General features: G+C 39.4%; 2 protein-coding genes across 3 annotated transcripts in view; both read right to left on the reverse strand.

Annotated features, from left to right (window-relative positions):
• The window catches only part of phip (pleckstrin homology domain interacting protein), a 32,286-nt gene extending 31,362 nt beyond the window's left edge, over positions 1-924 (reverse strand). The window contains exons 1-4 of the mRNA XM_053337278.1: positions 818-924; positions 639-697; positions 523-552; positions 312-371 (exon numbers count right to left, since the gene is read on the reverse strand). Of these exons, the coding sequence (XP_053193253.1) occupies positions 312-371; positions 523-552; positions 639-697; positions 818-857 (189 nt within the window). The 5' untranslated portion in view covers positions 858-924. The remainder of the gene's footprint in view (positions 1-311; positions 372-522; positions 553-638; positions 698-817) is intronic.
• Positions 925-5,084: 4,160 nt separating this feature from the next.
• Positions 5,085-12,416, reverse strand: hmgn3 (high mobility group nucleosomal binding domain 3). 2 transcript variants are annotated; one of them, XM_053337288.1, is made up of 6 exons: positions 12,261-12,416; positions 10,362-10,412; positions 10,044-10,073; positions 8,628-8,678; positions 7,957-8,055; positions 5,085-5,939 (listed from the first exon to the last, which is right to left on the reverse strand). In XM_053337288.1, the coding sequence occupies exons 1-6, from the start codon at positions 12,273-12,275 to the stop codon at positions 5,898-5,900; spliced, it is 288 nt and encodes a 95-aa protein (XP_053193263.1). In that variant the 5' UTR covers positions 12,276-12,416; the 3' UTR covers positions 5,085-5,897. The 2 variants fall into 2 exon arrangements, with proteins under 2 accessions (XP_053193263.1, XP_053193261.1); XM_053337286.1 differs by having other exon boundaries at positions 8,628-8,681.
• Positions 12,417-16,041: the final 3,625 nt, after the last annotated feature.

Here is a 16,041-nt window from a genome sequence, read left to right on the forward strand (position 1 = left end):
CAGGGAGTCCCTCCTCCGGATCCTGGCGCTCCTACACCACAACACTCATGACGTATCAACATTTCACACACTATTTTCCAACAACTATTAAGACCTTTTGGGCATGCATGGCACCAAACTCGCACACCACGGTGCACAGGGGACATGGACCCGACCTCACGGTGTCCCAAAAACGGCCCCTAACTGCAGCCAACTCGCCCTGCAAAGTCCTTTTCAGTTTTTTTCTTCACCACCTGATTTAAAAATTGCGGGAAATTCAATTTTTATTTTGCTCTCTAAAAACTTTTTCCTCACTTATAGAGCTCCCTTACCAAATTGTCGTACGTCCCGGGGTGTTCCTGCCCTGTCCAGTCCAGCCTTCTGGGAAGCAGCTGAGATGGAAAAATAGTGTCGAGTGTGATCATCCAGTTCATAAATGTATCGAGTGGTGTTTTAAAACAAAAACGAATAAATCAGAGTCAAAGCAACACCACAAAGTACAGTGCAGAGAGAAGCATCTCTCTCGTACTGCTGCCTGCTTACCTCCTTCTCCTCCACCTCCCTTATCAGGGTCTGAAAATAGCATAAAAATACAAAAATTACACCCCGTGACAATTTCGGACATGTTATAAATTCTCCTAAAATGCAAAAACACCAACCTCGGCTGCTTTTTGACACGGTCCAGCTTCTAGAAATCGGGCTATTAGGAAGTACAGTTCTGGTATGGTTGGAGGGGGAGAGAAGAGGACGGGAGCTGCGTTAGAAGAGGGCAACCGAGAGGAAATTTGGGGGGATATTACAACGACCGTGACATATTTTCCGATTTCCTTTTACTCACCAGAAGTCAACTGCGCGATGTGTATACTGTCTGAAGCCATTTTGGTGTTGTTTGCCAGGGCAGCGCCAGAGCCTGTGTGGTGGGTCTAGGTGGCTGCCCTGTAGCTGTCACTGTTTATCCACCAGGAAGAGGCTGCCTCCATTCAGCTTCGCTCACTAAAAAAAAGAGTCCCGGCTGCGTCTAGTGCTCCTCCGCGCAGCGACAACTAGTGCGTGCTGCGTTGTTTGCCCCGCAAAACAACAACCTTCTACTCACCATGAACACACCGTTGAGCTCCTCTACGCTTACATACCTCTCTTGGTGAATTTTCGCGGTGCTCACTTGCTTGTAGGTGGCTGTTTGGTTAAATGGTTAAATCCCCCCTCCCCCTCAAAAGGGAAAAAAAGAACTTAGCACCCTCTGCGGAAGAATACGTGTGGTGTGTTGCACGCAGGCCACTGTAGAGGGGAGGTAGAAATGGCAGCCTGCTAAAGAAGAGGACACATTGCTGCAGAAGTGGTTGCTGCTTTTGTAGCTAGTTAGCATTTATCACGCTTAAATAATTACACGCAATTCTCATCTTGACGTATTCTTAGTTTCCTTGCGGGTTGCTCCCATTTAAATCCAGTCATTTTCTGTGTTGTTATTTATTTATTTTTTAAAGATGCGGATGTAGAATATGGCTCCCGTGTTAGAGAGGGATTTGCAGCCGATCTGTTACAGCTAGCTCAAATTAAATAACACAACTTTGCCGTGTTAATTCCGTGTGTAGTCTCCGTCCTCGGTTGTTATTACTCTGGCAGTATTGTGTAACAAGATGTCTAGCTAACACACCCACTCTCTCTGGGAGCCGTTTGGTGGGGAAGTCGTCCATTTCTCTTCCAAATACTGCCAGGCAGTAAAATGGGGGAAGGGTTGTTAGAAGAAGGGGGAAAATGCAGCTTAATGAATGAAACCTCGTGAGTTACTGGATATTAATGGCAATCACACATTCTATGCAAGATCAAGACAAGTTATCAAGCAAATACATGACAGCACACACTTCCTCTATGGTTCATATGGTTCATTAAAAAGCTCAATAAAAAGGGAACAACATCATGGTGTTTTGTTTTTTTTTGTTATTGCAATAAACATATTATTTCTGTGACAAATATATTTTATATATTCATGAGAAAAATATATTTTACACCTTAAGGCCTGAGAATAAATAAGCCCTTAGCCCTTTATTGACCCCATGAACTCTTGGCTATAGTCTACCTCTTAAATTGACATCAATGAAAGCATAAGTAATCTATTCCTACCAATTATTAATATTTCCACGTATACTTATTCTGGTGGAATTACCTTGAGATTGCTTTAACAGTTTACCTCCTACGTAAGACCACCAACATGTTTTGTTACCCGCAACCCAGGGAGACCAAAACTCTAAAAGTTGGCGTGAGATTTTTACACCTATGAGGATCCAAGAGTGTATTTCAGACACCTCTGACATGGTGTGTTCATTTCTCCCATTTTTTAGTTTCTACTACTATGCATAGATGGTGTATTTATAATACTCCTTATACTTTATGGTTTATATAATTCATTGTAATTTATTGTAACAAGTTAATCTGCATATTGTATTATATGCTCTTGTTTGATACAAAAAGCAGCTTTTATCCCAAGTCCTACAATCTTATCACAAAGCCTTCAAAATGACTGACAGGGTGCCCTGACCACCCTTGATATTGTTACTATTGATACTTTAAATTAGGATCCTTGGCAAGCATGGACTCAATAAATAGTTCCATCTACAGAAAATGCATATGTATATATATTGGGTGCTTTTGACTGGTGTTCCCCAAGACCCGAATACATTGGATATTTATTTTAAAGCACTAATTAAAACAGAAACAGTAAACAATGATATGAAGTCATTAGGAACAAATTGACTGACAAAGTCATGAAAAATTGGAATGATAGAATAAAGCGCCTGTGAGATATATGACAAAAGTAGACCTCTGGGGTGAGCAGGTAACCGTCAGTAGGATTCAGGTTAAACAAATGACTGACTGATTGTCACCCTTTATAATTTGTATAAGATGAATTTGTTTAGAGAAAAACAAAGAGAAGAATGGGTCAATGGGTATAATCTTTTTTTTTTTTTTTATCACTGCATATATTTCTCCTAAAATACAGGCACATACGAGACACCTACTCTCACACACTCACTAATCTGCTAATTGAAATTAAGTAATTTTTTTCACTGTTTTTTTGCAAAATTTAATGAGGTGTGAATAAATAAATGAATACACACCTCCATGTGCTCATGTCTGAACTGGTCCTCACACCCTTTAGAGTACAGTGTGTAAATTAATTTTCAGTTGTTGTTGTTCTTTGCTTTTCACTTCTAGTTAAATTTTTGGCAGTGTCAACCAAAAATAATACAGATACTGTACCAGATAGACTGGGACGTCATTTCAAAAGTTTTCTGGCAGATAGGTGGAAATACTCTTTCTACATTTTTTTACATTCACTTATATATTCTGACCCTCCACTGATGGAGTTTGACACTTACGTTAGCTGTGCCTAATGTGCTCATGTTGTGTCAGACTGAATTTGTCACTTACTCCCTTGGATTTGGATAGAGTGTAATCACAAGTGCAGCTGATTGACAATAACTTGCATTTTGGAATTGTAATAGAATCCTGACATTTAAATAATAATGAGATATTTAATCAATTATTATTGTGTTTGCATGCTCAGATATTCAGTGAGTTCAGCTCTTGTATAACTCCGTAGATTTTAGTGCCGCCTCTAATGTGCTGAACGCTTGAATGACAGCCTTTGTCACCATTGACAAACCATCCTGCAACCTGTCATACAATAAGGGCTTGGAGGAGAAAAACAAAAAGAAACATTGCACCTTGGACTAAGACGAAGTTTGAATTTTCAGGCCATATCAGTCACTTTCATTTTACTTTTAATCCTGACCACTGAAGTGCTGAACTGTAATTGTGCTGGCTGACATGGCCACAAGGAGGCACCCTCACTCTGTACCACACGGCCAAACATGGTTCCATGAGTGTCAAAGGTTATGAATAATGTGGAGAAATGTCGTCAGGTGCACATTTTCTCTTTGTTAAACATAAACAGTCGTTTTTGATGATTAGTGACCAGACACAAGACCACTGACTTGCTTTGAGCTTGCCTGGACTAATACATAGTCCACTGGTAAATTTATGAGAGTCATAAAGATTGCCTTAATTGCAACTGCACCTCATAATAATTTGACATGTTTAATTATCCTTGACCAAATAAATCCAAACTCGTTATACTGTACATACACTGTGAGAATTGCTGAAACATTTGGAGATTTTGCTAGAAATTATTTCCTTTTAGTTATGGATCAGAAAGGCATGTATGTGTGCCCCTGCTTCATTGTCAGGTTATACCTTCTATTAACCATGACTATAATGTCCTTGTAGCTTTATCAAGAAACTTTGATAGATTTTTCTATGGTGTAACCTTTATCACCATTTTCTTGTGGCTACAAAGTTGTTTGATGCTGATTGATTTAGTAAAGTTCTGTGCAGCTTTTCCCCTTGATTCAGCTTTTGGGAGCACAAGTTCATAGGTCAGATCTTGTGAATGGTGACATTTTTTTTGCTTTAAAAAATCATCTTGTCTAAAGTATATTTATTTATTCAGGACTGATGCAATGTAGAGCTTCTCACTCCCACTGCTGTTACATCATATCAAATGAGGCTCCTGATAATACATTTTAAATTGCCTCTTCAGTATCTGTGGTAATCCAGACATCATCACTCCACACCTCCACATGTTTAAAAAATGGAACTGGTCATTGGTCCACAAGTGTGAGTGACAGCTCATCCCGCAATGAAGAGACCGTATGGTCTCATCGGTCCCACCACTCTGGCAAATGCTGACCTTTCACTTCCTGACACAGCAATTGTATTTAACACAGCCACGTGCCCCTGGCGACCTCGCGCGCACACACACACAAAGATATACACAGACACACAGTGCTGGCTTTGTGTTGGTGTAAAAAATAACTCTAAACATGAATACGTTGAAAAGGAGCTCTCGAACACAGCTAGTGGACACACTGAAAACACACAGGTGCAAATTGCTTTACCTGAGTTTTTCCAGCTATAGAAAAGGCAGGTATAGGTGTACTCTCAATAAACTTGTTGTTTTGCTAACAAGGAAAATATACATGGAAAACTTAATTCATCAAAAAGTAAGTAGACAACAGAGACAAAAAAAAAAAACCCTCACACATAACTTCAACTTTTTCTTTTATTTCAAAATATTCTTCCAACAGGATGAAATTCAGAGAAGCCCAGAGGGTCCAAAGCCAATAGAGCCGTCTAGAACAGAAGCACCACTCATTATTGCTATGTCACTCTGCTGCAGGACAAGGCGTTTGGGGGGGAGAAGGGGTGGGGTGGGGGCGGGGGGTGTTGGGGCAGGAGCAAAGTTAACAAAGTCAAATACAGAGACCCACCAACACATTCACTCCAGCACACACATACAAAAGGAGCTATGGGAAACACAGTGGTCGTGATTCTAGAGACAAACATTTTTAAAAAGCTGCAGATGTTCTCCATGGCGACTGTGAACCTGCTTTGAGCTCGGTTCTGCAATCAAACTGCTGACACGCATCGAAAAATCCTCAGCTTTACCGTCAGGGGGACGCGGGGGGCAACTGAAGCATCTCCTTATTATTATAAGAGAGCCAATAGTAATGATCATCTTTTGTAGAAAAGGATAACTACAAATATAGGCAGAGCTGGTTTAGAGATCATAACAGTCATATTTACGGCCCCCTTCAGGCAGGTTGAAGAACATTTGCAGCTGTCTAATAAAAACATACCACTTCAGTCCCTAGTGATACAGAATGGAAGAGGGAAAAGAATCAAGCAAAAAACATTTTGTAGGTAGTGTGTGAACATTATGGGATGGGGTTGCTGGTTGTCCATCTCTACTATCACAAGTCTAAAAAAAATTTCAGCATGGTACAAAAATTGTCAGTAAAAAAAGATGCTTTGCTGCCATGGAGTCAGAGGGGGACGAGTCGGTGGACGCGCCCGGGTCTTCACGCCTTCTCCTCAGTCGCCTCCTCTGCTGCTTCAGTTACCTAAATGGAAGATGAGGGGCGAGGGTTACATACAGATAAATGTGTTATCACCACTCTCACTACAGGTAGATTTCCAAAAAAAGCCATCACACAACTTTCACTTTGCTTGTTTTGGTCTGCCACAGCTCAGCAGGGTTTATAAGTCCAAACTCATTCTGCATGTGACCAAATCAGCCTTTAAGCAGCTGAAAGATGAAAGGTGTTCTCCTTTGCCGAAACCTGAGCTCTGGATGAACTGGATCAATGTGCCACTCATTTGACAGTGTGTGGTTTAGGACTGATGTGTTTTTCCCAAAAAGCATGTTTGCTTCTGAGTATATGTTCTAGATTTAAAGGAGGTATAGGTTTTTTCTCAGCAAAGTAATCCAGACAACTAAATAAACCTGCTACTTGGTTTTAAAGTGAACATAACACAGCAACTGCTCTGTAAACACAAAACTTTAACCTGACCTTTATGAATACATTTACGGAAAGAAAAGGTCAATATAGTTTCGGAATCATACTTAAAAACATTGTGGGAAATGAATTTAGTCACTTACTTTGTGGGAGGTAGATAAGAAGATACCACTCTAATGTCTGTATGCTAAAAATGACTGGCTTATCTTAGCATAAATACTGGCTCACCTACTAACACCTGCCAGATGTTTCCAGCTACTTCAAGTCTATATGCTAAGCTAACAGTCTCCTGGCTCCAACATAATAAAAACATACCTCAGTTCTCTCTGGGACGATTTGTAAGTAGTTCCAAAGATAGCGTAAGTATTAACAATGAATCTTATTTCTCCAAAGACACACTGCCATTCAGACTTTCAAGAGTCATTTTTGATGAGCATTAACAAAACTAGGCGATTTTGAGATATAAATATCTCAAAATGATGATCTGCATGGTTACATAACACCACAGTTAAGTAAGAAAATATGTTTTTGTGATTTAGATCTACAAGGTCTGGGTGAAGCAGGTGTTTATGAGCTTTGGGAATTGAGATGCGATCACTCACCATAGTTCACTGAATGGCCAGACTTCAAGCTGCCAGCTGAGCATTGCGATCATGATTTGAAAATCTTGTTTATCATGAAATAGGCTTACTCAACAAAACACACACTTTCTCAGCCCATAAATGTGCTTTCTTACACACTGCTTTTTTAATGCTGATGTTTGTACCTCTAAATCTTTTAACAAATTGCTATAAAACCAAAAACCATGACCCTTGTTGTTCTAATGTCTCCATCAATCAACATTAGCTCAACAAGGGAATCAAATCCGGCTGGTGTGATCTCACTAAGCATCTCTTGTCTATTTCCTCTGTCTGTCTACTGGTGGAGCCAGCTGTCTACAAACACAGTCAGCCAATCACCTCTCACATCACAGCTCCGTGAGCAGCACTACCTGCTGATGTGTATAAAAAGTTGTCCTTGGCCCACTCCACTGCACACAGTCAGGAAAACGCCACACATCCTCGCTTCTTCACTCTCTCTCGCCACAACCGCTTTCATTCTCTCTCTCTCTCTCTCAAATGCGCCAATATACACAGCACTGCAAAGCACACTGGGTAAATGTTTGCTCAATTACTGGTACAACTGCTGTAAAGTAACGTGTTAGTGCTCACACACACACACAACAACGATGGATTAGAAACACTAGGCCATACCCTTAACTCTGACAGTCTCTGACTGTCCTCTCACGGACATCAAGGAAGGAGCTGTGCTTCTGATGGAAGACACACTGACAGATGGACGAGACACGAAGATCTGTATGTGTGTGTTTGTGTGTGCGTGTTTATGTGTGTCAGTATGACATGTGTGAGTGGAAAGAGATGTGTGTTAGTGGTAGGAAACAGATGTGTTTATGCAGTGAGTTATGGAGGAATATAGGTGAGATAGGTGTATGTATGTGCATATTTATACACACAATGACACAATAATGGGAAACAGATCATTATTTTCTTGTCTTTTCTGACTGAATGTGCATTCTCTTCTTTTAAAGATGTGATTTTCCCCCAGTCGTACCCCCTCATACCTCATTGGTCTTGGTGTCTCCATTATGGGCGGGGCCGTCATCCCTCTTGCCCTTAGGGGTGCCCTTCTTTGGCTTGGCGCCCTTATCATCAGCGACCTTCTGCATTGAAGAAATAAGAACATACAATTAAATTACAAAATTATTATTATCTAAAAACAAAATGATGGTATCATCATCACATGTGAAGATGTTGTTAAAGTAAGGTACCACCTGAATCTGATTGCAATCTAGATATTAACATTTCTTAGCACAAAAAAGTTTTTATTTTCCTGCTTCATGCTGCAAGATGACAATGTTTACTACAGCCTACAGCTATAAGATCCTCTGGTGGAAAGCACAGCTCTGAATATTCCTCCCATAACAGAGAAGGAAGAGAACAATGTTTATCATGTCTCCAATTAATAGAAAAACTAGAGAATGCTTGTGCTGCAAATCATATTTTTTGAAATCTTTTTTCCCCAGAACTTTGATGTTAAACATGAATACAAATAAAATCTTTTTGGAGGGAAAATAATCAACCCTGCGGGTGTTGCTTTTAAGTATGTTGGCATGTGAGGAGTTCTGTGTGTGTGCGTTTGTGTGTGTGTTTTTCGCATCCAGCGGCATTGATTGTTGCAAATTTACAGGGGTATAAAAAAAATGATTCCAGGATTTGTGCGTGTGATCTTTACCTTGACGACGGCCTTCTTGGGCTTGGCCTCAGGCTTGGGTGGAGCGGGCTTCTGCTAATAAGACAAAGGCCATGTTAGGACCGACAACACTTTTGGTGCAATATTAGTTTATCTTCAGTTGTCCCCCTTAAGTAGTCTCTCTTTTGTACACTTACAGTTCACAGAGCCATTACAGCACTGATGTTGTAGCCACAAGAGCAACTTCTTAGAAAATGAACAGTGCAGAACACATTGAGACTGTTCTTGACTAAACTTTTAATAATGCTCAGGTACTCTTACTGGTTTGCCAAAGCAGTGAGATTTTACAATGTCCTCATTCTGTAAAGTTTTAAATATCTGTCTCCATTTAACGTGAACTGACCCCAGACCACTGCACAACGACTGCATCACTTGGAAGATTAAATTCTGGCCACGCAGTGTGAAGAAGTTTGCTGCAGAGTTTTTCTAGGCTGCTGAGTGTGGACCATGTTACCCTGAAGCCACGAGCTAACTATGCTGTGACAAAATTAAATCATGTGATTCTTTCTCAGAATATCTCTGTTTTTCTTTAGAAATCACTGCCACTCTGCACATGATACGATAAATGAAAGACATTGAGTAAATTATCCTTGGATTGGGGGTGGTGGGCCATTACAATTACATATCCATTTTCAGAATTAGGGAAACAATAAAGAAAGAACCTATTCTTCTTTGTCATGCAGTGCAAATTGCTTCAACAGGATATCTGCTAGTTCATTTTTTTTAAAAAAGTCACATTAAATGAGTTCAACAGGGAAATATCACGTTAGGGAACATGCATGAATTTAATGATAGCATGTTTACAGAGTGATTTCCTGAAAAGTGAGGTATTCAAAGCTTAAAGTACACATGCAAATGTACAAAAACGTACGGAAGACTCAGATGGGTGCAACATGCAAAGTACAACACAGATAGAAACACACAGTCTGTATAATAAAGCTGCATGATCAGAAGTTCAAAATGTAATGTACTAGAAGTTTAAATGCCAATTGGACATATTACATGAATTCTGGTTACCTTTACGGTTGCTTATTTAAAAAACTGCTGAATTATTTTATAACATTAATATTCTTTTGGAACATTAATATGCAGTATCATGCAGCCCTACATATCAACAAGGTGTTGCAACAGACCAGACTGAGAATGGACAAAGACAACAGAGAAAAGACATGCATACCAAGCCAGACACAATCCTCAGGGAGCATGTTTATGGATCGCCTTGATCAAATCCATAAACTGAATGAGGACTTTACTCTGAGTCTTGGTAATATGACACTTATTATCCCACAAGACTGACTGAGCCTTTAGGGGCAGGCAAAGCGGGACGAAGGAAGGCACGGAGAGGAAGGAGAGGACAGTGACAGAGGTGAAGACAGGGGCGGGAGAACGGAAACTTACCGCTGACAATCTCTCTGACCGTCTGGTGGGCTACCGGAGGAAGGGATGATCAACGAGAGAGAGAGAGAGAGAGAGAGAGAGAGAGAGACAGTGACAGAGAGAGAGACAGATATCAGTTGTACCTTTGCGGGCTGATCTTGAGCTGACCTGCTTGGTGACTCCTACAAGAGTCCTAATCATTAACCTGTCCTGACTCTACTCTCACTCATACACACACACACCCACACACACACATTAACACACACTCTTAGTAGTAAAACAACACAGCACACAAACATACGCCTGCACACACAGCACACAAACACAAGTAACATTTACCTCTTGTTTTGTGACTTTGGGGGCCTCCTTGCCCTCAGGACCCTCTGGAGACTATATGGGATGCAACAAGGAATAGAGAGACTGTTACCAGAGCAAGTGTGCAGTCCCTCCACCGATTCACTATCACAGCCACAGGACATATAACACCTCTACAGTTCAAAAATTTGTGATTAAAATGTACTTTTCTAGTTGTTTTCATATAATTCAGCCATCAATAGAAAATTAGGGTTAGGGTTAACCATGGTTTACACTGTTCTGTATCTTTTCTGTGAGGTAAAATAAAGATGTAGGATGAATTATAAAAACAACTAATCATCATTAAGTATATAGTTTTGGAAGAGGTTGTAAAGATTAGAAACTGACAATAAAAAAGGAGAAGCTGGAGGCTCCTTTTTATCAGATAAATGTCTTATCTTTTTACCAGAAATCTAATTCACGGATATGATAATGTAATAAATGTTTAACACTCAAAACTGAGTTTAAAAGTCCAATTAGATATGATACAATCATACAAATAAACAACAGTATAGTAATAACAGTCAACATAACAACAAGCCCTTTTATATACTTGGTTAATAGATTTACTAGCCTATTAGAGTTGGGGGTTTTTCATTCAATTATGCTCATCACAAATATGTCTTAGAATTTCAAATGTCTTGAATTTTATCAATCAATAATAAATACGGTGTTTCTCTGCTTAATCTAATTTATTTTTTATTTTGCCTAAAATTAAAGAAATAATCAATAGCTCCTGACTTACATTTCTCATAATTTTATTCCATAATTATCTATCTCTTCAGAAACGATTTGTGCTGCACGTGTGCCAATTGCAATATCATATGATCTGCGTCCACGGATGTTGATGATGCTGAGAGCTCTCTGCTTCCATGTTAATGGAGGCATCTTGCTTACATGCCAAGAACTGACCTCCCCAAAGAATAATTGGAATATAAACACGGGCTCATTTACTGAGACTCGGCTACTGCCTAATAACAACACGCCGGGAGAGCTGCCAGCCTTCATTTAGGCGATGAGAGATTCTTCATTAACATATTTTTTTTATTGAGGCTGCAGGTGGGTAAGGACAGCGCACGGGAGAGTTCGGTGTTGGTTTAGCCTGCAGGTTGGCAATCGCATCATTTGCATGTGGGCGACCTCCGCCCCTAGAGGCCCCCCATTCTCTGTCCTCAAAGGCGAATCTGCGCAGACAATGGCAGTTTGTAGGTGGTAGAAAAGCCAGGTTCCATGTATACACTGATACAATGCACTAGAGCTCGTCGTGCAATACTGTTTAGGTGGTGTCACGGTCTCTTTTAACACAGCAGTAATTGTCTCTGATCCTCTCTTTCTTTATTCCTTTCTCTCCTGGATATGGGTTTGTTCAATCGGCTTGGCACCTACATTCATCACCGCTAGAGACTAAAAATGATACAGGGAAGTGGTTATTTTCTCTCCCCCCTTTTATTCGCAGTTGGATTAAACATTATTCAGAATCGATAAGTCTCATATATGCGTGAAACGCGCCAACAAGAATTATCATCACGCACGTCTCCTACGGGATTTACGCATCCATCCATCCGGCGGGTCCGTCTGACATTCACCAGTGCGCACTGTGGACAGGGAAGTGGCAAATAAAACGACCACAAGAACGGCCATTAAGATGGTCACAGACCGATTTACAGTGTGAAAAACCATAAATACTATTGAGGGACTATCTCCTGTCCAAGCAAAGACGTGTTAAATACACCTGAAAGGTTGCGAGCGAGAAGACGCTTCCTCAAACTTTGGCATCACCTCACCTGCCTCGACGTCGCCACATAATCGCGCACCGCTATTTTCCTCAAATGCAAGAGCAGAAAACTACAGTGAAGTGAACTGGATGGCAGGAACGGCACTCACCTTTCTCTTAGGCATTTTTCGCGTTAGTTATTCTCCACCAAGCACAGGAAAATTAAGGTCAAACCCGCAGGTCCAAGAGAGGTGATTTTGAACTACCTCGGAATACTGGATCGATATCTAGGCACCTTCGATAATATGTTGATTATATGCACTCCCCAAAACTCTATACCTCCAACTGCCATTGGGTAGAGAGGTCAAAATCTTTTCTTGTGCTGACTCCTGATTGGCTGATCCCGTCTCTATGTAAATGAGAGGGTCACAGACATTGGCTGAGATTCATCAGAGCCCCCCTGTGATTGGCTACGCGCTCTTTGTGCGCAGATCCCCCTGGACGGCGACGACTGAAAGGGAAAGTGGAGACAGTCCAATGAAAGCGGGGCCAGCTCTCGGTGGATCTGGGTAATGTAGGATGTGAGAGAGATTGTTGTAAATAAAACACAAAGGACCAGAAAAAAGGACACTATGGCACAATAGACTAGCTCCAGAAAAGCTGGCGGGCATTGTGTCTTGTAGGGTTTCCCATGCTGTAAAGACCTAGAGAAATCATATACCTCATTCTTACTCTGCAAATAGCCTGTCACAGCACTCCTGTAGGAACATGAGAATACAGAGAATAAAACAACACAGTGATTAAAGCCACTCACTATAAATCCATTGTATACTATAGGGGCACATTTTTAAAAATTATTTTAAAGTATCAGAATGTCAGACAGGTGTACAGGTAATGAAAAATTAATGGTACCCAGGTACATTTAATCTAATGAAGTGGTTTATGTGACTAAGAATATCCAAAGAGACAATAAAATGTTTGTATTAACTTTAATAACACCATAAAAGATCTAAAGTTTTTTTTTTACCAGGTAGGACATACTGTTTTAATATGTATAGCCAAATGTCTTTTTTTGCTGGCCATATTCTTTATTTTGCATAATAAACATGAAAGATAAATTCTTACTTTTTTAAGTGAACTCTCATGTGCAAATACTACTTTAGTGATACACTGATCTGATCTTTTCTTTCCAGATACCACTTAAGATACCTTAACTCAGAGTATTTGCAAATTCTAAGTACCGTTCCAATACTGGCGTTCTCTTTTTTGGTCACATTTTACGTGTGTTGTTAAATGCATCGCTGGAATCACTTTTTATTTGAGGTATCATGAGGTCAGGGATTGCTTTGGCACTAAAAACTGACAAGACTGAATTAATGTAACCGATAGCGGAAACACTGAATGTTATAATGATAGTGACTGAGAAACTGTATTTAATGTGGATTGGACACTTCAAGGCTGATACTTATGACCCACCTCATAAAATCAGTACTGGCACAGATACTGATCCGGCACATCAGATCTGGGCATCCCTAGCATATACTGTAAATTACCTACCAAGATGAAAGGTCAGTTGACAACTCTAATAAGGCCTAACGTCACCTCAGATTGACTCCAGAGACCCAGTGACCCTCTCAGAGCAATTGTAATTCTGTTATGACCCTTTTGTAAAATTAAACCTCACCATGTGTACAGTACAAGTGTAAAATATATTTTATTTTCATATACAAATTCTGCACAGTGTGTTTGTATACAGCAATTATTACAGGCTACAAAGTCTCTCTCTGTAGGGGGGGGGGGCACTGTCAACATTTAATTTAATGAATCTCATTTGCAAGTTTAAATCAAGATGGATGACTTTGATAAAGGCTATGTGGTTGTTTTTTGGTTGTTCTTCACAATACTGTGTTGGTGGAATATTCATAATAATAATAAAGATGGCCATCTCTTTTTATGCACCAGTTTGTGTCAAATCCCCAATTTGTCTTTCAGTTTACATTTTTAATATTCTGTTTAGTATTTGTTCATAATTCAGGAAACACCTTGATGCCACGACACTTATTTTAATACTTTAAAACATTTTATTCAAAACATTTTTTTAAACAGATGTTCAAAAAATCGTTAATAACAGGAGAAATGCTCTGCTTGGAAAAATGCTCAGTGTTTTTCCACATGTATAGTAATCCTACCTATCTTTGCAACAATGAACATCTAGAAGCACTTCTGGCCCTCACTGTATTCTACAGCGTTTCCGTTGCATACATCACAGAAAATTATCAGCATTCAAACCCCATTATTTACATAGAAACCAACAAAAGCTATACGTCAACCTTCTTGTGTAGCATCATAATAGGTAGAGAAATGGAGAGAGAGCTACACATTTCACAATAGACAGAGCTTTCCTGCACAAACAAACAAAACCTCTTCATGTCTACACAGACCTGAATACACACAAACTGTTGTAGAAGTCGACCCAGAATACACAGCAGCAGGTAGCTTAATGGCTGCTCCACTGTTCCCACATAGATTCACACCGTCAGCTAAATGGAAGGGAAAACACAATGAGGAACATGTATAACGCATCCATAATAAAGGGAATCCACACTGAAAAGGAATAATTTTTAAAAAACAACAACATTGAGAATATTTGTGTGACACTAATGCAACAAATGATGGGTTAACAGTTGTTTTTTAACAGCTTGTTTGTACCTGTGTGTCACTTATTATATCAGTGCTTTAGTTGTTTTTCATTTGGATGCCCTCCTTTTGTGATGTATTATCATTTCAATTTTTCATGTTTCAGCATATTTGATTAGATTTGCCTGTTTATTTTGACAGAATGGGAACATTTGAGTTAATAAAGTGCAGCCGGAATGATGAAAAAACACAACTCTGTTTCTTTAATTCAGACAATCTTTTGTTAGTTTATCATATAACAATCTATAAATATATTCTTCCCCTGTGGATGAGATGAATTAATATCCTTTTTTTTCAAAAGAGCCACTGAATTACTTATATGCTAGTTGTATATATAATTACTCTCATAGAAAATTGAATATATTGATGCAATTTTTGCATTATGTATGATTTAAACATGTATGATGACATGTGATGTAAAATTAAGAAGTCACATGATTGATTTCCCTAAACTCACCGCAAAGGAGTGAAGTTGTTAAACCTGATTTTGTGTTATTTCAGCTAACTGAAATTACTCACTCATAATGATACTTTGCTCTGGGGCCTTAAATTCATACAAGCAGCACATCCTGGGATGACATTTGATTCCAACTTAACCTTTACTCCATATCATCAAATTTGCTTTCTACTTAAAAACATTCCCGCTGCGTGGAGGTTTAGTTTCTACTGATTATATTTGCAAACCTGTTTTTGCCTTTCAATTAAACTCCTGCAATGTGATTTTTTTTGGTCACCTGAAAGTATTAAGTCAATGAAAATTAACTCAGAAATTCCTAAGACAGTGTTATAACTCGACTAGAGAATATGATCCCAATTGTCCGGTCTTCAAATGTCTCCAGAGGCTACATGAAAGGTTTACAATAGATTTTAAGATTGTTTAACATTGTGTTCAAGTCTCATAATAGCCTTTCTCTGTGGTATCAGATCTGCTTATTATCTGTGTTGGCCTCCTTGTGAAATGTAAGAAGCTTCTGGCGTTTAGTTATGCTCTAAATGTGCCATGAAGTAAAATAATTACATATCTAGCTCAATATCTGTATTTTTAATCACACATGTATGTATACATTAGATCAGATTTGAGTTGTTTGTGTTAACTGTGCATGTGTGAAAAGATATAATAAGAAAGGATTAAAGGATAAAGTGACATAAAAAGTCCTGGTAAGGTTTTGGGTCACCATGAGCCTCCAGAATAGCTTCAGTGCTTCTTGGCATGAATGCTTATTGTCTCTGGAGGGATGAACAGTATCCATCCTG

Source organism: Scomber japonicus, chromosome 17, assembly GCF_027409825.1.
Source record: "Scomber japonicus isolate fScoJap1 chromosome 17, fScoJap1.pri, whole genome shotgun sequence".
Classification (NCBI taxonomy): domain Eukaryota; kingdom Metazoa; phylum Chordata; class Actinopteri; order Scombriformes; family Scombridae; genus Scomber; species Scomber japonicus.

Coding starts and splice junctions, on each gene's coding strand:
- hmgn3 (XM_053337286.1), bottom strand. Junction 10,074..10,361: donor CCAAAGTCACAAAACAAGAG/GTAAATGTTACT, acceptor TTCCTCCGGTAG/CCCACCAGACGGTCAGAGAG. Junction 5,940..7,956: donor GAGACACCAAGACCAATGAG/GTATGAGGGGGT, acceptor TCTTCCATTTAG/GTAACTGAAGCAGCAGAGGA.